The following is a 20966-nucleotide window of genomic DNA, read 5'->3' as shown; positions in this document are numbered from 1 at the left end:
AGCGATTTTTGTACATAAGTGGAGCTGGTGGTGGTGGTGTTGACCTTAAGTAAGAGTTAAACCAGTCTTTCTTCCCAGCCTAGCTGTACTCAGAATCAAACATAAAAGGATCACAGCCAGGAATGTTTATTTTAATACTGTAAAGTATTCAGTGAGTGTTTTGGAAGTTTGACTGTATGTGCTGGGGAATGGTGCTTTGGACTTTACTCCATAGAAGAAAAGGGAAATAGCAATTTACAAATGTCATAAGGATTGTGTGTTTTACAGATAAATATGTTTTTACTATTGTTTTATTCCAGTGTTGAATTACATGAAAATTTCCTCACCCGTGAGGTAATGCATCCTTAAATCATACCCATAAACAAATGAGCACACATGGAACCAGATGACATCCAGTTTTTTCTTTATCTGTATTAGTGGCCTTGCCTACAAATATATTTACAACTTTAGAGCTAAATAAGCCAGTCCTTAGTCATAACTCCCACTGAGAGATTTGCCTTATTTAGGACTGTGGGATTTGGCCCATAGAAAAGGAAAAGATGTGGCTCAAGGCAAGCCTTAGGAATCAATAAAAGAATAGGGCTCAATATAGCTTGTTCCTGTATTTGGATTACCTCTTAAAACACAGAAAACCTCCCATCCGGGTTAAAAAATGTCTGATCTATCTTGCTGAGTCACATCCATTACAATCGGAGGCAAGGGGTGCTAATGATAGTCAGAACCTGATCTAATTAGGCCCAAAGCATCTATTTGTGGTGGTAGACTGACTTGCACTACTTCTTCTGTGGAAGAATGAGCTATCTTCCAGATGTTCTTTGGTATTAGGATCCAAAGGAATAGCAGTTTCGATTCACTGGGGAGTTAGAACCACAGCACGTCCTGCAGGGGAGGGACACAGAGGCTCAGAGGATCTGGAGTATTAAACTACAGAATTTTCAGTCCTTTTATCAAAGCAATGACAGCTCCTGTTCTCCAGAAGCTAAAGGAATAACTAAGACTGTGCAAAGAAAGTCTGTTCTAAGCATGTTGTGTACTAAAAGAGGATAAATCAATGCAGGCCCTTTGTTCATTCCCAATGTCTTTTATCATTTCAAGACTACGCAGACCCAGATTAAGGAATTTTTAGCTTCTGCGCACTATGGAATATCCCCCTCATCTCACCTTCCACGCATACACCTGCCATAAACTAGAGCTCTGCATGGGGGCTGCTCAACAAAGCACTACAGCTCCATGCATCCCAACTATTCCTGCACAAATCCCACATATACTCCAACAATTCTCCACAAGCTTCCACTTACCGTGACAAGCAGCCCCCTTCTCCTCAGCCCCACCAGCCATAAGCTTGGTGGGACAAGCATGTGGTGGTGGTGGCGGTGGCAGCCCCTTTGGCTCTTGTCCTGACGTGGCTCCTGTGGCCCTGTTGCAGTTCCTGTGGCCCTGGTTCCAGCCACGGCAGCTCCAGTGAGTCGCTAGCATATTCAGTTAGAGTGGGGGGAGATGGGGGTTGGGGGTGCCTGTCTCTGAGGGAGGAGGAAGGCTTTCAGTTAGAGTGGGTGGGTGCTGGGGGTGCCTGGCTCTGGGGGTGGCAGGAAGGCATTGAGATAGAGCGGAGACAGGGGTTGGGGTGCCTGTCTCTGGGGGAAAGGGAGGGCACTGAGATAGAGTGGGTGAGGGCTGTGGTAAATGTGCAAGGACCACAACCACAGATGTGGTAATCCTTAAATTGCTATTTGACACCACTGCCTTCAAGGGAATGATCAGACTAGGGCAATTTCAAGTGATTCATCTCCTGACATCTACACCCTGTAAGTTGGAGGTTTAGGGACAGCCAAAGCAGAGAATGGCATCCCTGATCATCTAGGCTGATAACCATTGATGGATCTATCCACCATGCACTCATCTAATTTGTTTTTGAACCCATTGGTAATTTTGGCCTTCACAGCAACCCATGGCAGTGATTGCCACAGGTTGACTTTGAGTTGTGTGAAGAAATTATTCTAAACCTGCAGCCTATTAACTTATCAGATGACACCTTATTCTTGCTTTATGGGAAGGGGTAATTAATACCCCATTATTTAGATCCCTCCATTGTACTGTAATTTTTATAAACCTGTATGATACTCCCTTAGCAGTCCCTTTTCTAACATGAACCATCTGAGTTTTTTATTTGGTCCTCTTATGAAAACTGTTGCACAGTCTCAACAATTTTTGTTGCTCTTCTGTCTGCCTTTCTAATTCAAATAAATCGTGTTTGAAATGAGGAGATCAGAGTGGCACACTATTCAAGCGGTGGGCATACCATGTATTTGTATAATGACATTACAATATTTTTCTTTTATTATCTCTCCCTTTCTTAATGGTGCCTAACATTCTCTTTGGGTTTTTGGGTGCCACTGTACACTGAACAGATGTTTTTACAGAACTATGCATGACTTCAGGATCTTTCTGGACTCGTAACAACTATTTTAGATTCCATCATTTTGTATGTGTAGCTGGTTTTTGTTTTCCAATGTGCATTACTTTTCATCTATCAACATTGAATTTCAGATGCACTTTGTTGGTCATTCCCCCAGGTTTCTGACATCCCTCTGTGGTTCTTTGACATCTCCTTTACACTTACTATCTTGAGTAATTTTGAACTGACTGCAAAGTTTGCCATCTCAATATTTATCCCCTTTTCCAGATCATTTATGAAAAGGGGATCTTGACTGTGATGGGGTGCACAAGCCCCGCACTGGTGAGGCAAGATTTAAAGAGTTGCTTTGGACACCAGAAGTCATGCCCCTCATCCATCTGGGCATGATCCCAGTGGAGGGGCAACTTAGCTCACTTTGATCGGACTAAGTAGGAAAGCCTTTCGGTTCTATAGTCTACTTCAGAGGTGCCACTGGGTTTCCTAATAGCCAGTACAAAATCTTACCCCTGTTCTATGGGGTTTGAAGACACAAACTGCTGAAAACAGTATACTGTCTGTGGAGTGGCCTGAAAAAACTCCAGGACAGGCCAGTTGGCACCTTCAGAGGCTCTGAAGCTGGGGTTGGAACTAGTCTAAGAAGCAGGCTTTGAGATGCCTGTCTCCTAGGATTCACATTTTGAATTATTGTCGCTTGTTTGGAACCTGGTGAAGCAGGGATGACCTGGGTTCCCTTACCTCCAGCCATTGACTCTTGCCATTGGGTGGCATAGTTATTGAATCCTGCCACTAAGCAAGCAGCCACTGACTCAGAAGAGAGTTACATAGCCAGTGAATCCCACCACTAGTCTAAGTAGCCACTGGCTCTTGCAATGTGGTGATATAGCCAGTGAATCCCACTATTAGGCTAAGTAGCCACTGACTCTTGCCATAGAATGACAGCTGCTGAACCTTACCATTTGTCTAAGCAGCACTGATTCACACCTTTGGATGATTCAGTCACTGAACCCCACTACTAGGCAAAGCAGCAATCAACTCTTTCTGCTGGGTGACACAGTCCAGAGTATTGCCACTAGGTACTACTTCCCTTGGATTTGATGGAGAATGTGGGCAATGCCTGAATCTTGTGAAAAGTCTACCGGAGTATAGAAAGACTAACTCTAAAGAAAAATCATGGATACAAAGCTGCTAAAATGGATGCTGGAGAACCAACAAAAGTAGGCAGCCTAGCAACAAAAATAACACAGGCAGATGCTGCAACAGATCACAGGCCAGCCAAAACAGCAAGGGCCCAACAGCAACCAGAGCAGCAACAGCTAATTTGGGAGCTGGCAGCCCAGTACCAGGGACAAGAAAGCCACCTAATCCAGGTATCCTTACTTCAGGTGGTAGCCTTGCTACATCCTCAGGGGCATCTAAAGCTGCAAAGCCAAGCCCTCTAGGAGACACCTCCTCCAAGTTCCTACACAACTCATGAGAATTGTGTACACTGCTGGTAGCCAAAGCCCTGAAGACATCTGCCTGCCAGTTACAGACTCATGGGCTGGTAGAATGATTCAATGAGCCTTTGAAGTTCATATTGAAGAAATTTGTTGGCATCTATGTGCAGCACTGGGACTGGCTGCTGGCACCTTATTTGTCATTGGGTAGTACAGTCCAGAGCATGGCCATTAGGTAGTGCTTCTGGACTTGGATTCAAAACCCTCTTTGAAACCACTATTTACCTACATCAATTGTAAAAACTGACCATTAATTCCTACTTTTTGTTTCCTATTTTAACCAGTTACTGATCTCTGAGAGGGCCTCCCTCCTTGTCCCATAACTGCTTAGTTTCCTTTTTAAGGTGAGGACATTGTCAAAAGTACGCTATGTTGACTGGATCAACCTTGTCCACTTACTGGATGATTACCTCAAAGAGTTATAATAGATTGGTCTCAAAACATTCTAGTAGACTAGTAGGGCATGATTTTCCTTTACAAAAGCCATATTGCTCTTCCCCAACATATGATGTTGTCATATCTATGCTTCTAACAATTTTATTCTTTACTATAGATTCCACCAATTTGCCTTATACTGAAGCCAGGCATACAAACCTGTAATTGTCAGGAGTGTCTCTGGAGACTTTTTTAAATAGGCATTACATTACTATCATCCAGACATCTCATGCAGAGGCTGATAGGTTATATAACACAGCTAGTTCTGCAGTTTCATAATTGAGTTCCCTTGGAACTCCTGAGTAAATACCACCTCATCCTGGTGACTTATTAATGTTTATCATTTTATTCCAAAACCTTCTCTACAGACACTTCACTGCAGGACAGTTCCTCAGACTTGTCCCCTAAAAAAGGCTGGAGTATGGGGTCCTCCATCATATTTTCTGCAGCAGAGGCAGACAAAAAATTAATTTAGCTTCTCTGAAATTGTCCTGCCTTCCTTGAGTGCTCCTTAAGCCCCTCGATTGTCCAGTGGCCCCACTGCCCTTTTGGATGGCCTCCTACTTGTAATGTACCCTTGCCCCATCCGTAGTTAGTTGCTCTTCAAATTCTTTCTTGGCCTACCCCACTATATTTTTACATTTGACTTGTCAGATTCTGTTCCTTTATATTTTCCTCAGTAGGATTTGACGTCAAATTTTTAAATAGTGCCTTTTCTTCCAACTGCCTGTTTTACTTTGCTGTTTAGCCATGGTGGCTTTTTGTTGTTTTTAGTGTAGCTCATAGTGCAGAGAAGGGATAGCTAGGGGATGTGTGATGGTACAGATGTAGCTTGTGGAGTAGGCAATGGTGTAGCTAAGGGTGGTACATGGGCAGAGGGTGCAGGGAGATGGGGGGAGCAGGGGTGGTGTGCTGGAAAGGTCCCCCATGGTTCCTGTTCCCCAAGGGCTCTGCCATCCAGGCAGCTCTTTCCAGATGTGTGAGCAACGGAAGCTGGGAGTGAGGAGCAGCTTCAACTCCCTGCACCAGTAGTAGCAGGAGATGAGGGAATGCCATCCTTGCCAGAGCAGCAGTTGTCACACACTGCCCAGCTCTGGATTCCCATATCTGACCTGGCTGTGGGCAGGGAAAGATAGCAGTGTGGGGGTGGGGCTGCACTGGGGTTGCCCCACTTTTGTAAGGGCAACACCCCTGTGTCTCCCCAGCTCTGCCTATGGTCTCAGGTCTTCTGCCCATTGGGGAGCACTGGGGCTGGAGGCTCTGGAATTCAGCCTTGGCTGCTCCCAGCTTCAGCCCTCTAAGGGGCACCAGGGATTAGGGCTTTAACCTCATAGGGAACACCAGGGATCAGGCTCTGCGCTGTAGTATTTCTAACCTTCCTGAGCATTTCACAGTCATCACCACCATTCTGGTCAGGTGGTTGGTAGTCTATTTCTACTGCCACACTATTGTTCAAGATTTGAATTTCTGTTCATAGAAATTCTATGGTACAATTTAATTCATTTAAGAATTTTACTTTACCTCTGTAATTTTTTATATATAGTGCCATTCCCCTACCAGCCCAATTTACTCTGTTGTGCCTATTATTGTGTACCATGGTATTACCACATACTCATTCCACTAAGTTTCCGTGATGCCTATTACATCAATCCTCATTGAAGACCAGGCACTCAAATTCAACTATTTAGACTTCTAGCATTTTCATATAAGTACATGTATATGTTGTCAATATTCGACTTTTTGCCTTCATGTTGTTGTTGGGAGTTTTTACTGGAATGGTGCTCAGACGTTCAGTTTGCTCCCTTTGATGTTAATCACTTTGGCTGTGTGCATGTGCTCTCTTTGGACAACAGTGTAGACCCTGAAGTTAGCCAACATTGCAGACATCGGAGAGCTCCCAAGAACCACAAATCAAGTGAGGTAAGAAGGCACTGGAACCAGGTTTATTGTTGTTGACATATGATCTCCAACACGCTCATGAGTCCCCAATATGACTTAACAGTTTACATTGGTACATGCATATGCTGTGACAATGGACGTGACTCAGTTTATTGCAAGGGGCTCCGTCATCCCCTAGGTCACTTGACACAGCCTGTTACACACACTTTTATACACAGGTATAAACAAGTTACTTATCCAGGTACAACTCGTTCATAGTAATACATCGATGCCCCTCCATGTAACTAAATCTACCCATCAACTTGGGGGATAGAGGTGGTACCATCAAAACAACGCTATCCATCATGCTGTCATTAAGAGCTGTTCCTGAACTTGGGTCAGAATGCACCTGGTGGTAAGCTGTTATTTATGGGGAGGGCACGGGGAGTGCATGGTACCAAGCAGGATGTGTTTGTGTGTATCACTAAGTGCCTGGCTCTGGGTGCTTTCAGGTGTTTTTATGTGCTTTTAGGTCCTGTGACTCTTGCTCAGCTCTGTCTCTTGCTGCATTCCTGTGAGCAGAATCTACCTAGTTCACAATTTTTGCTTTAACCCACCATTGTTCAGGCTTGAGGCCTTTCACTTAGCTGTATGTTAACAAAGCACTGACTGTTGTTCTAGGCCTTTAGTCTTATACCAAACCTCTCATTACTACACGTGTTCTATTTAAAAGACATTTTTTTATGCTTGACTATTCTGCACTAGTTCCTACCTGTACTTCACCAAATTATTTCCTAATCCCCTTACTAGGATATAGAATTCCTTTGTAATATATTTATTCCTAATGGATGTCTCTGTCTGAAGTGTATGTTTTCCTACACCTGTTGGCTTTCCCCTACCCTTTAATGTTAGAAATCCCCTACACCCTTTTTAATTTTACGATCCAATAATCTGGTTCCATTTTAGTTTAGGTGGAACTCCTCCTTCCTGTATTGGTCCCTCCTTTCCCAAAAGATCCCCTGGTTCCTAATACACCTAAAACTGTTCTCACTAAAATGTTGTCTCATTCATTCACTGAAACTCTGCAGTTCTGTCTTCCTTGCCCCGCAATGGAAATGGAAACATTTCAGAGAACGCCAGCATGGAGGTGCTGGACTACGTCTTACCTAGCAGCCTGAATTTGGACAGACGGACCTCTCTCCTACCTCATTCTTCCTCACAGCACTACATGTAAGCCTGTCTAGACCAGAGTTTCTAAAACTGGGGTCCACAAATCCCTAGATGTCCATGAGGGTAAGAGCATTTGCCAGCTCTGCTGATCAGCTCCTTCTCCATCCCTCCACTCCTGCCCCTCCCTCCCAGTGCCTCCTGCATACAGCAGAACAGCTGTGCAAGGGCATGCAGAAGGCACTAGGAGGGAAGGAGAAGAATGGAGCTGGGGAATGCTCAGGACAGGAGGTGTGAAGAAGAGTAGGGTGTGTCCTTGGGGAAACAACAGAGGGGGGCAGGGCTTGGACCTAAGCAGGAAGTTTGGGGTCCACAAAAATTTAAATCAAAATGGAGGTCCATGGGTTGCTAAAGTTTGAGAACTACTGAACTAGATGACTCATGAGTTCTGCAACCTTTCATCTGGCAGACAGGTTAGCATGTGGTTCTCCTGGTCATCATAAACCCAATCATCTAGTTGTCTAACAACTGAATCCTACATTATTTTCTAGCTCTTCTTTGTAACTGGGGTTCCTGCCCCAGAAGGGGTATCCTCAATGCAACAGGCTGCCATGATGAGAGCTGGAAGGAAGTTCCCAAGTCTGGAATTGTTTTCTTCTGCTCCAGCTTGATGTCCTCTCTCCCTGAGACTTCCATTCTCCTTAGGAGCACAGCAGCTGCCAAACTCAGGCCTGCTGAGGAGGCATGGGGCAAAGAGTGCAACTGCCAGAGGGTCTGGTACTTCAAAAGGACCAGGGGCTCTCAGCTGGAACCCTAGGCCCTTTAAATTGCGTCTGGATTCCTGCCTGTTGCACTCTGGGCAGCACTGGGCTGCTTGGGGTAGATATGGTGCACTCAGGGTGTACTGAGGGCTACCAAGGCCCCTAACACCTGAGGTCCCATGCCTTCCGCCAGAGCTCCACTTGCCTTGCCCTGGAGCCAGGCAAGTCTGATAGGTCCACTGGCTGAAACCATTCTGTTGTGTCCCTGAAAATCTTATCCAAGTACTTGTCTCCCACAGCTCCCCTGGTTATGCAACTGTGACATTGCTGAGGGCCATGAACTGCAGGCATCATACACACACACCTGCTACTATCCCCTAAGGCTGGTAATTGGACCAAATCCAATCAATTTGAATGGGTAGCATTACAACCTGGTACGTGGGCTCATAGCAATACAGCATTCTTTTTCCTTCTTAGTGCTTGGAAGCCCCCTTTGAGATGGGAGGTCTGGGCACATGCTCTTAGTGCACATGGTTTAACCTGAGTTTGAGTCTGAAGCAGGAAGGGGGAAGAAGTGAAGCATGGCTGGGATCCATTCTCTAGTTTTACTGGGGAAAATATCCTCTCCCCCAACCATATGCACCCTCTTCTAAACCCTTTGTAATGAAAACTTGTCCAGCCAGGGGAAACTTTGGGGATGAAACTGAAAAGAAAACCCCAGCTGCAGCTTTTACTCCTGCTCTCCCCACTGTCCCAGTCAGACACCTAGACTCATTGTGCTATGACGTGTGCTGTCTATGGCCCTCTTCCTTAAGATCCGTTCAATGAGTTTTGGATCAGGAATTCTCTCTCCTGAGGTTTATCAGTAACTGGTAGAATGAGAATGTGACATACAGACAGTAATATCTAACCACAACCTAAACAGCTAGGAAACCCACCCCCAAAATACATTTCTGAAAATCCCCCCAACCAAAAAAAATGTGATTCAGTTAAAAATAAACCAAAGAGGACTCTGCTATTTGTTGCCAGCATGAAATAATAAAATTCACATCACATTTATACATAGGTAGAATCTGTGAAATTATTAGCTCTATGGCTTAACTTTTCTTTAAAGGGAATGTGTGGGTGAGGGTGGGGGAAGTGATGATGAGATAGCTTTCCATTCACTATACTCAAAGGTGTCACACATCCCAAAGCTCTGGTTAGCACTTTTTAAAAGAACGTTGCATGTGAATGGTGGTATGAGGCCTGCATTTTATTGCTGCATGTGCTTCCCTGGATAAATAATTGGTTAGTGGATGGGATGCTAGTACAAAAGTGGAATAATGAACTATTGTGTTGGAGTTGATGACAAAGTACAGTGTATTACAAAACTATTTACATAATTCTTCACCTTTTGAGTGACATTCAGAAAGTTCTTATTTGGCAGCAAACAACTAGCAAGATGAGTAATAACAGAATTCTGCTCTGTTAGCAGCAACTACAGCTGCAGAGCAGAAACCATCTTCCTCTTAAGAAATGGAGCTGTCCAGCACTGATTCAGGGGGAAAAAAAGCAGTTGATAAATAAACAAACACCTGTAATTAGAGTTTCCAATAAAGGCGAAAAAGAGAAGATAGAAGAAACTGACTTGCTCAACAGCTGGATGTGTGATCTGAACTAAAGTAATCTTTGCAGCCTTTAGTAAGCCTCTCCTCCAAAATGTAACTAGATTTATTATTCATATGAGCTATTTTCTGCCAGGGCTGCAGAAGGCACTTGCTTTCAGTATATCTTTATGATAAATATGATACATCTTTTACTATGTGTTAATATTAGATGACTTTAAATCAAAATCATTCAACAGGTGACTTTGAAAGGGATACTGCGATTCATTAGGATTACTTGCTCTCACAGAGCACGGAAGGCCTGATTCTTCAGTTACTCTCCATGTCAACCAGGAATAAAATCATTGTAAGCCATAGGGTTATAAAAGCTTGGCCCTTTCAGGATACCCGACAACGAGTCAGGGATGAAACAAGTACCTAGCTCTGTATTCCCTAGCTCTTGCTCAATTTGGTGCCTTTCTTCATAGGACACAGTTAACCACTGAAGACTGTAAGGTCACAGAGGGATCTAGCGCTGTGTCCTAAGCTTCTAGTTTGTGTGTCTGTCAGGTAGGGCAATTGCTTTCACACTGCAGCTGGGTAGAAGGGAATCCTGGCCTGGCTTAGCCACCTGGTGAAGGGAAAGGGAGCGGAGTCTGAAACCTGGATTCAGCACTGGTTCCAGCCTATGGGATGTGGGCATGCAGGAGAGTTGCATCCAGGGTCCCAGCCCTTTGGATGTTTGTCAGTGGAAAAGGTGCAGCCCAGGGTGCCAGCCCACGGGATGTGTTCATGTGGCAGAGATGCAGGCTGAGGCCTCCACCTGGGATATGCGTGTGAGGGGTGCAGACCTGGGTCTTATCCCGCAGGATGTGTGTGTGGGGGGGATGCAGGCCAGGGTCGATCCCGCAGGATGTGTGTGTGTGGGGGGTGCAGACCCGGGTCCCATCCCGCAGGATGTGTGTGGGGGGCGGGTATGCAGGCCAGGGTCCCATCGTGCAGGATGTGTGTGTGTGGGAGGGCTGCAGGCCAGAGTCTGATCCCGCAAGATGTGTGTGTGTGTGGGGGGGGGGTGCAGGCCAGAGTCCCATCCCGCAGGATGTGCGTGTGGGAGGAGTGCAGCCTACGGGAACTGTGAGTGCGGAACTGAGGCGGCCCAGGCACTGGCGAGAAGAGCGACCTGGGAGAGCGGGGCGGCGTGGACAGTCCGAGCCCTGCGGTGGGGTGCCCAAGCAAAGCAGGGCGCCCCTCAGGGGCGGATGAGCTTCGCGGCTCTGGGCACTGCACGCAGACCACGGGGAAGGTGAAAGCCCCAGCGCCGCACGGCTCCACGTGCACAGCAGGGCCAGGCCCGGGGAGCCGGCCTGAGCCTCGCGCGGACGGGCAGAGGAGCCGGGCCAGCGCACACCGCCGGCCGGGGGAAGGGTCTGACCACCGCGTGCGACGGGGCGGGGCGGGAGTCCCGGGAAAGTGCCCTTGCAGCTCCCCCCGGGCCGAGCTGCGGCGACGGGCGAGGCGAAGCCTCCCGCGACCACGTGGTTCCGGCGGGGGCGGGCGGGAGGCAGAAGCTGCGCGCGGCGGCGGCGGCCACTGCTTTAAAGCAGCCCAGCCTGGCGGAGCGCGCGGCACCGCCGGCCCGGGGGACGAACTCCCACCCCGACCTGCCCCGCCATGAGCAGCGCCCCGGCTCCTCACCGCGCCGCGCAGCCCGTGCGCGTCTGATGCTCGCCCGGCGCCCGCAGCAGCATGGCCCGCCGGAAGATCTCCTCCGAGTCCTTCAGCTCGCTGGGCTCGGACTGCCTGGAGCCCAGCCCGGAGGAGGAGGGCGAATGCCCCCTGGCCCGGCTCTGCTGGAACGGCAGTCGCAGCCCGCCCGGCGCGCCCGACCCGCCGCTCGCAGCCGCCGCCCGCCGGGCTCCGCGCAGGCGACGGGTCAACCTAGACTCGCTGGGGCAGAGCATCAGCCGCTTGACGGCTCCCGCGGTGCGTAGCTGGGCAGGGGCAGGGGCCGCGCCGCGCTGCCGGGCGGCTTGGGGCTCTCGCAGCGGCTCTCCCCGACCCCATCTAGCCCTGCCCGGACTCCCAGCGCCTCTCCCGCATCGAGCCCGCTTCCCTCCCCCGACCCCTACGCGAGCATCCCCCATAGCCCGACTGGCTCCTGTCCTGCCCCCTCCCCTCTCCTCCCACAGCCCCCGGATCGAGCCCCCCCTTGCCCGGACCCCGCATCCCTCCATCGCCGCCCTTGCTCAGCTCCTGCCCCTGCCGGAGCCCTCTGCCCCCGCCCTTCCGTGTGCCTGCCCCGCTGCTCCGAGCCCTGCTCCGCCCCGCCTGAGGCCACAGCCCTGCCCTCGCTGCCCGAACCCTGCTCCGTCCGCGCCGCCTGTCCGCGGGGAGCTGGGGCTGCGGCGCCCGCTCTGGGGTGCCCGGCCCTGCTTTCTGCGGCTCCTAGAGTGCTGGGCGAGCGGGGGGGTCCTTGGCTGTCGCTCGTTCTCTCTTCTTCCCGGCAACCCCCCCCCCGCACACCGCTTTTCCTGGGGCTTTTGGCGCTCTCCCGGGGGCAGGGGCCCAATCCTGATCCTCCTTGGCAGGGGGCAGATACCCCTCCTCAACAGTGCCTTGGGTCTTCCTCACCCCTAGAGGCTCATGAGCTGGTGCTGCTGAGTCCGGGAAGGTCCCCTGGGCTCTGCCCTACACAGCAGCCTTCCCTGCACCAGGTCCCAGCACCTATGGCTGGGCTGCTCCGCCGGCTTGGGAGCAGAGACAATCTGTCAAATGTCAATGGCATTGTAATCCCTTGCACTACATCCCAACGCCGGGCGCTTAAGTGTGGCCTCTGCGTGAAATTTCATTTCTGTTGCGGCTGCATAGCTGGCACCCTGCTCTGGACCACTCCAGCGGCAACTGTTCTGATATACAAGCAGCCCTGCTACATTTAGCAGTGGACCTCTGCTGAAAAGTGGCTGGCTTATGCTCCCTCCCCTGTGTGCTGGTCTATGGAACTCAAAGCAAATACAAAACCCTTTTGGGGGGGGGGCGCATTCCTCTCTGAAATTGGTGCCACTAGGGGTATTTGGATTTAAACAGGGGCTAAGCAGTAAGTAAAATGGGAAGAGCTGCTGTGGGGAATCTAGTTTGGCTGACAGGAGAGTGAGGAGTTACAAACCTGTGCAAACCACCTAGCATAGATCATTTAAAATAGGCTGCTGCTTGTCGTCCTTGCATGCCTTTTATAGTAAGGGAAGGAATATGAAAAATCAGTCCATGCTTATGTGGCACCTGTTTTACTAGCCATAAAAAGAGGGCATTTCCCAAATACTAAGAACAGATGTTGGGAAAGATTCAGGATCTTTGGGAATCTTCCATAGTATTCAATAGCATTTACATGTAGAATCACAAATAACTGCATAAATTCTGTTTATGAGTACATAATGTGTTTTTTAAATAAAACACTGAACTTGTTTTTGATATAAGCAATGATTTAGTTATTTTGATTAAAATTAATGTTGACTTTTCTTGGTAATTTGTTCTTGTAGTTCTCTGGCTCATCTGAGAAATAGACATTTTCATATTAGTTAGCATAATTGCAGTGCCCCCCCTTGTTTGTTTTAGTTTAATCTGATTATTTTAAGCAACTTCAAATCAGGTTTTAAGAACTACTATTAGAAATCAAGTGTTTGTAATTGGGCTGGGAGATAAAAATACCCTCAGCCGTCCTATTAGTCATATTTGTAATTTCAGCTTGATTTTCCATTGTGCATAGTGTTCAAAATAGTAAATCTACAGTATTTTTAAAAGCAATTGTTTTAAAAAGAGTGACGATATATGATTAATGATTGGAGCTAACTGTTGACAATGTATCTTCTGAAGAATTCCTATTTCACTCAAAATGTACATAGAGCGTCACATATGTGTTTTCCTGTCCCAAATAGACGTGAACTCCTTTCACATGTAGGTTTTATCCTTATTGAACCAGGTTAAATTTTGAGCTTTCTGTTATAAAACAAGTGAATGATACATTTTTCTTGAGAAATATGTGCCGTTTGAATACCTCAGGCTCTTAAAAATGTTTTTTTAAGTCAACAGTTGACGATCAGCATGTCTACATCTGAGAATTAAGGAAGACTGTTAAAATACTATGATCATTAACATTAATTATCAATTTGGATAGAGTGAGCTATATACACCTCCCTTGGTTTGGAAGGCTTTAAAATTAGTGACCATCATTTCTAGTTTTAAGTTTTTGTTGTTGTTGTATGTAAAATATTTTTTTCTCTCATATAATGTGAGTCTGTTGAGCTCCCACAATTTTATATATAATATTTTATAGACCTATCTAGCTAGCTATCTAGCTATCTAATCATATGAGGACCCAGAAGACTTCTGAGGCTATTCCAGTAGCAGTTGAATATTTGGGCCTTAAAGACATCAATTATTCTAACACATTAAGGTATCAATTTTTAGCTTCAACAGTTAAGTATATTGATCCATAATCAAGATAATATCTGCTAAATAGCATGGGAATATCTAGTACATTAATACAATGTGAGTTGGTAGATACTAATACAGATGCCACCCCTGAGAGGTAGCGTCCTTTTTTAAATGGTAACCCTAATCACTATGCCTTTCTGCATTCTAATGTTCGGCATTGGAAATTATTTAGCTGTCTGATCTCCAGTCATTGTATTACTGAGGCACTGAGATGCTTTGTTTGCAATATGCAGTACACCTTTTTATTTATTATGACTTGGACTGGTTATACAGAAATAGACCAGTTGTATAACAAGGAAAGTTTAGTGCATTGTATAGTTAATAACTTTGCAGTTTTGATGTAGACTTTATCTTAGTTTTTTTTTTTTTTAAACTTCCCTGGGGGAATCTGATCTCGTAATGCTGAAATTAATAGAGGGCAGCTCAGGTGACTTGTCTTGCATAATTATAAAACAATTAAGCTATTTAGTGTAGTAATAGTAATATAGGTATAACTGAAGCAAGTTTTACCTGATATTCTGAGGTAGTGTTTTTTGATATCTACTATTACTATAGTTGGAAAATTTAACACTTGTATATTCACAGCTTCAACTGTTACCTTCTGTAGTGCGTAACAGAGGTAGTTGTGTTAGCCTGTATTCTAACAATACAAAACAGCAGTCATGTATCACTTTAAAGACTAGCAAAATGATTTATTAGGTGATGAGCTTTCGTGAGACAGATCCACTTCTTCAGATCTCATGAAAGCTCATCACATAAATCTTTTTGTTAGTTTTTAAAGTGCTACATGACTGCTGTTTCATTTTGTTTTCTCCTGTAGTGGGATGCTGTAAAAGACAGCTACTGTTTTACAGATGAATTTTAGTTAATCATTGCATTAGTTTGAAGAATAAAACCAGAATCATAAAATCTAGTTTGGAGAAGACCTGTTGAGTCATCTTGTCCAGCTTCTGTCATTACATGTTTGTTCATTCATATTTGTGTAGGCTTTGCTCAATCTATTTTTAATACCATAAGCAATCAGTTTTCCACTGGTTTGCACTGGAGATTGGTCCAATAGCTTTCACTGTGGGATTTTTCTTACCTAAAAATTTCCTTTTTTAATTTCATCTAAGCATGGTAGAGCCAGACATATGGTGCCTGATTCACTTATGCTGGTGGAAATCAGGAGTAACTCCACTAAGTTAAACTGGCATGATGTACATGATGGGAGAAACAGACCTATCTTCTAGAAGATAATTGGTCCAAGACACTATGGCTACAGCTACACGGGCAGCCTCTGTCGACAGGAAAACCTGGGCAGTACCTCTGTCAACAGATTGTGCCTAATCCTAAAAGGGGCTCGAAAGGGCAAGCTGCTCTGTCGACAGAGCAGTCAGACTGTCCTGCCCTCTCTCGACAGAAGGGCTGACCAGAAGCTCTGCAAACAGGGCTACCTGGGGAACCGGAAGCCCTCTTTGTCGACAGCAGTGTCTACAGAGGCGTTGTACCTGATGCTGGGCAGGTGTAAGGCTGCCAGCTGAAAAATTGAGTTTTGTTGACAAGACTCTTGATGGAGAGCTTTAACTGTGTAGATGCTTGGGGAGTTTTGTTGACAAAAGCCCAGTTTTGTTGACAGAAGCTGCCTGTGGAGATGCGGCATTCAATTTTATTTTTTAAAGTCTTTTCAGTGATGATAACTCAGCAGCACAGCTACAGTTGTAGTGCGTTGTTCAGAAGACTACCAGTCTTCAACAGATCACCCCTAAATTGAATATTTTGTACCCATTTCTTTTTCTCCCACATGCCAATGTAATTCTGGAATGTTTATACTGAGGTTAATTGAGTTACATTGGCATAAAATTGGTGAGAGGTGAGCAATGTCTGTTCTTTATTTCAGGCTGCTAAATCTGAAGTATCACATACATTGGGGAACAGCTGGGCGTCTTCATTCTCAGAGTGAGATCTGCAGCTCTTTTCTCTCCTGTATTAAATGCTTTCAAAGTTGAAAGATGCTGCAGCTCTTTCAGTGTTTGCACTTAGCCATAGAGTTATACTTCACACTTTGATGCCAAGATGACAAGGATTTGGATGCAGAGTAGGATCTGTTTTGATGTGTGGAGTGGGGCAGGGAGGGTATTTATGTGTAATGCTATGAGTCTGCAGAGGGATTCCCGTTGTGATATTTGTCAGGAGTTAGCAGAGGCAACAAAGTTGATCTGTGAAGAGAAGAATAGAGTATGAGATGAGTACAAGGGAATATGCAAGGGGCGAAGGAGCATCCAAGGAGCAAAAGTGGTCAATGGGAGAGACTCAAAAGAGAATCTATAGCAGCTTAGGGTAGAAGAGCTGTGACATGAAGAGCACCAGAATGAAATAAGAGGTGAAAGCATAATGGACTGTTGTGCCCCTTTGAAACAATGCAGTTGTTGCTGCTTGCCAGCTCTTGTTAAATATGTAACTAAGATAGGGAGTAAACAGATAGTGAGTAAAAAGTACACTTGCCAAAGGAAAACAAAATGCATCTGGAAAGAAATGCATCCATGAACTACTTGGTATTTTTTTGCTAAAATATATGTTAAAAAAATTGGCTACCGAATTTTGTATTGTATGTAATCTGCCAGATGTGGCAGTCTAGTCAAAGGCTGCCATTGCCAAAGTATCATTTTCTGCAGAAGACAGAAAGACTTGCATTTTTTTAAAACTGATTTTCAGCAATCTAAAATGTAATTCAGTCCTTTCAACTTTGTCCACTTCTGGAGTTTTTCTCCCAAAGAACTGCTCCCTGCCATCCCACTCCAATTTCTTGCATTTTCAGATCACCAGATTGAACTTGCCTCTAAAATACCTGTTCTAAAAAGTTCTCTTTGTGGATGCTGTCTAGATCAGGTTATTTTAAAACACGAAGCGGCACGATTCTCATTTACCTTACAACTGCTTTATGCTGCTCCTTTCATATAAAGGTCCTTGCAGTGGCTGCAAATGTAATCTACTCCTTTATGGATTCTGTACCCTGCAAGGTACATATAAAGTGACTTTCATGTCAATGAAAATAGGGCCTTTATATCTTATGGTCCTAAAGATATTCCAGAATTGCTGCCTTGTATTCTCCCTTTGATACATTGACATTTTGGTGCAGGCTGTTTGAAAAGTACGGTTGTTTAAACACCGAATGTTTAGAGTTAGCATATCATAAGCCCAGTTCTTTTAACTGAAGTAAATGAGAGGACAGTTGGGCCCCACTTTCACAGAGCGGTTTCTGTGTAGTTTGGAGAAAAGTATGCAGTGCTAAGTAACATGAGCAAACCTCTATGTCCTCTCTCATCTGAGTGCTTGTGAGCAGGGAAGAGACTGGAGTGTGTAGAAGTGGAAGAGGGCAGAATGTCCAGGTCACACAAGACAGGTGGTCAGGCCTGTCCTGCCCAACCTGACCATCTGCACAGGGAACATTGTCATCATTTCAAGAGACTCCTGTTGCCACCCTGAGGTACTGTTTTACCAAGTGTGCAAAGGGCTGACCATAGGGGAAGTGAGAATAGAGGCAATTATGACATCCACTAGTAGACACAGCTGAAAGAAGCAGGCAATACAGTCTGAAGGACTGGGAAGAACTTTGTGCCCAGGTCCTATTGTGCTGGGGCAGCTGAGTGTGAAAGATAATGTATAGTGGGAACCACAATCAGCTGCTCAACACAACAAGCCCTGAGCAATGTGGCTGCTGGCCTTTCAGTCCACAGAGTCTGCTCACTTGGATATCAATGACTGAAGTCTAAGAAGGCCCTTTGGCTCTGCTCTTTTGCAACCCTCATCAAGATTCCCACAAAGCGGTAGGCAACTCCCAATTGAAGTTGTGTACCTTAAGTCTCCCATTCATGGACAGAAGAAATTCCCTTTATAGTTCTGATAGAACTGAAATCAGTGGAGAGGCTCTTTAAGTATATAGACATTTGAAAAAGGGCTGGAAAAGGTCATGTTCATTCTGGGCCTGATCCGATTGTCATTTACATCTGTAGGAGCCTATCTTATTCGACTGGCCCATATTTTCTAAGAGTGGGGAAAAAATTCCAGAGATCCAAGAGTGTAAGTGGATTTACACACACTTCTGACTGGACTTAGTTTTGTGAGAAGTTAGCTATACATAAAAATGGGTCGTACTCGTATTGGACCAAAGGTCCGTCTTGTCCAGTATCAGGTCTTCCAACAGCGGCCAATGCCAGGTGCCTCAAAGGGAATGAACAAAACTGTGTTGTTATTCAGTGATCTGTCCTATGTCATCCACTCCCAGCTTGTGGCAGATGGAGACAGAACACCCGGCGAATGGAATTGCATTCATGAGCATCTTGGCTAATAGCCATGGATGGAACTATCTTCCATGAAACTGGCATAATGATCTGTACATCTCAAAGTTAAATTCTATTCCTATTATGCTGCTAGATTTATTGCTATGCCCTGTTTTGAGAGATTAATGTTGTGATGGGGTGGTGACATATATCATTTATAATAATAATAATTAATAACTTATGTTCACCTTCAGTATAGAGATTTCAGCATTTCAAGGGTTTTGACAAAAGGCAATGGGACTGTAACTCCATCAAATTAAGTTTTATAGTGTAGAAAATGCAGTTTATTATCCCACAAGACAGTAATTCCTTGAAGTAGTTCTCACATTTGCTCCAGTTTTATTTTGACTAGTATCCGGCAGAGGGCTGAAAATAGAATTAAAATAAAAAACTAATTTGTCACTGATTTGAAAGTAAAATATGTTGTACCCACATAAGGAGGATAGACCCACCTGGCTATGGGTGTGTAGAGGGACTCCTCTTAGTTCATTGGAAATTAGGCATGGGTCCAGAGGAGGTGATGCCCTTAGGCATTTAACTGATTCTTTTTGGAAAGAAAATTATAGTATTACATGACGCTAAATCTATTTTTAAATTTCTGCTTCCTTCTGTTGTCTGAATGGCTTAGGTAATAGAATCTTGAAATATAGACATTAACTGGCAATCAAATCTGATAAACTTTTTAAAATGCAAGACCTTTTCCTTTGTTTCAGGACCTGATCCAAAGCCCATTGAGTTCAGGAGTTGTTTTGCTATTGACTTCAGTGGGCTTTGAACTCTGCTGTAGATTTACAATTAAAAAACCTGATCTCAGAGTTGTCTTCTTCTATACAATACCCATTTCCAAGAATATGCAATGATGTCTGTAGTTTAAATTAGTATATAAACTCATAAATAAGAGTTGCAAAATCATTGAAAATGATGTGAATCATAAATGTAAAATGTATCTTATTTTTTTTTCTTCTGTGATCTTGAGTTGTTAGCTGGATTTGAACCTTGAACCTGCCGTATCAAAGCACAAAACCTATACTACAAGAAATAAAAGAGTTATTTCTATAGATACAGGTTGAACCCCTCTCATCTGGCACCCGTGGGACCTGACAGTGGCTGAACGAGAGAAGCTGCTGGCCCATGGGAGGTCAATATTGTTTTGCACATTTAGCACAACTCTTCCACTGCTTCTTGGGCTCTTAGAAGACATCATCATCATCAACAACCATGGGCTCAGTGCCTGTTGGTGTTTGATGCCTCTCTCGCTATTTCCTTAACATATGTGTTAGTTGTAATTTTCTTTCAGCAGCTGACTCATTCACCCAACTCCGATCACTTGGTTGGTGTCGTGGACCTTGTTTATCCGGGTGATGTCTGAGCTGACATCTTTTATCATTTAGTTGTACTGGCATCAGATTTCATTTGTATTGTTTCACGGTCATTGCATTGCCACTCATCTGACCAACCCTCCTCCTTTATCTAGGCTTGGGACTAGCATGGAATCCCCGGAGGCTTCATGGCGGAATTTCTTAGAAGACATGTAGGGATAAATTAGAGCTAAATAACAGCACAGAACACTGAGAGCCAGGACTGGTGGCTGTAAACAAACTTTAGGAGACCATGGGAAACTTGGCCACACCCATGATAACTGGTTGTCTGTCTAAAGTCGTGCCAACTATGGATGTTGCCAGATGAGAGAGTGTGGGATTAGAGAGGTTCAAGCTGTAGTAACAATAGCTGGTGATAGCCACCAGAAGGAGAAATTACAACATTTGCACATTTATTATGTTACATGCTGTTGTGTATCATGATTTGGTATTAATCCATCAGAATATCATTATGGATCAAATGTCATTGTTTATAAGAAGAGATTCCTGCCTAGCTTTCTGGTTGGAGAATATACATTTCTTAAATAATAGGTTAAGTTCAAAGAAAGAATTTTTGTCCCAGTTGCTACCAACTTGTCTATTTTGGTTGATTTGTCATCATATAGTGGGCTGGGTTGGTCTCTGCACTAGAAGGAGCCATCTTACTGTCTTAGGAATTATTTTTTTTTAAAAGGAAATAGTCTACAACTATCAGTAAAATTCAGGGATATCACTGGTACCACGTCCAGTTAGAATGCTTGAAGTCAGGAGTATACACTGTTTTGAAGAAGTAACTGTTAGCAGCAGGCTAACAGGGTTAATTTTATTAAACTTAACATCGTACCATTGTGTAGTATCTTCCAGTTTAAAGGATCCAAAAGCACTTCTTATGTGCAGTCATTTCTGGGGTGGAAGGCCAGTAGCCAGGCAAACAACCAACTTCCAGCATAGTTTGTAGCAGTAGAAGTATTAACTTAAAACAGTCCAACAAGACCTTGCTGATATGAAAATCACCATAGGTAAATCTGGGGGGTTTAACATCTTAAGCAAAGGATCTTCATC

At 44.9% G+C, this 20966-nt stretch overlaps 1 protein-coding gene across 2 annotated transcripts in view; it reads left to right on the top strand.

The window, feature by feature from the left end:
- Positions 1–11388: 11388 nt before the first annotated feature.
- The window catches only part of GUCY1A2 (guanylate cyclase 1 soluble subunit alpha 2), a 296861-nt gene continuing 287283 nt past the window's right edge, over positions 11389–20966 (top strand). Inside the window, exon 1 of one of the 2 annotated variants that reach the window (XM_074981844.1) lies at positions 11389–11722. In XM_074981844.1, coding sequence (XP_074837945.1) covers positions 11486–11722 — 237 coding nt within the window. In that variant the 5' untranslated portion in view covers positions 11389–11485. The remainder of the gene's footprint in view (positions 11723–20966) is intronic. The other variant, XM_074981854.1, reaches the window with a different exon arrangement.

This window comes from Carettochelys insculpta, chromosome 1 (assembly GCF_033958435.1).
Source record: "Carettochelys insculpta isolate YL-2023 chromosome 1, ASM3395843v1, whole genome shotgun sequence".
NCBI classification, from domain to species: domain Eukaryota; kingdom Metazoa; phylum Chordata; order Testudines; family Carettochelyidae; genus Carettochelys; species Carettochelys insculpta.
Note: the sequence above shows the minus strand (reverse complement) of the source record. Positions and strands in the feature narration are given on the sequence as shown.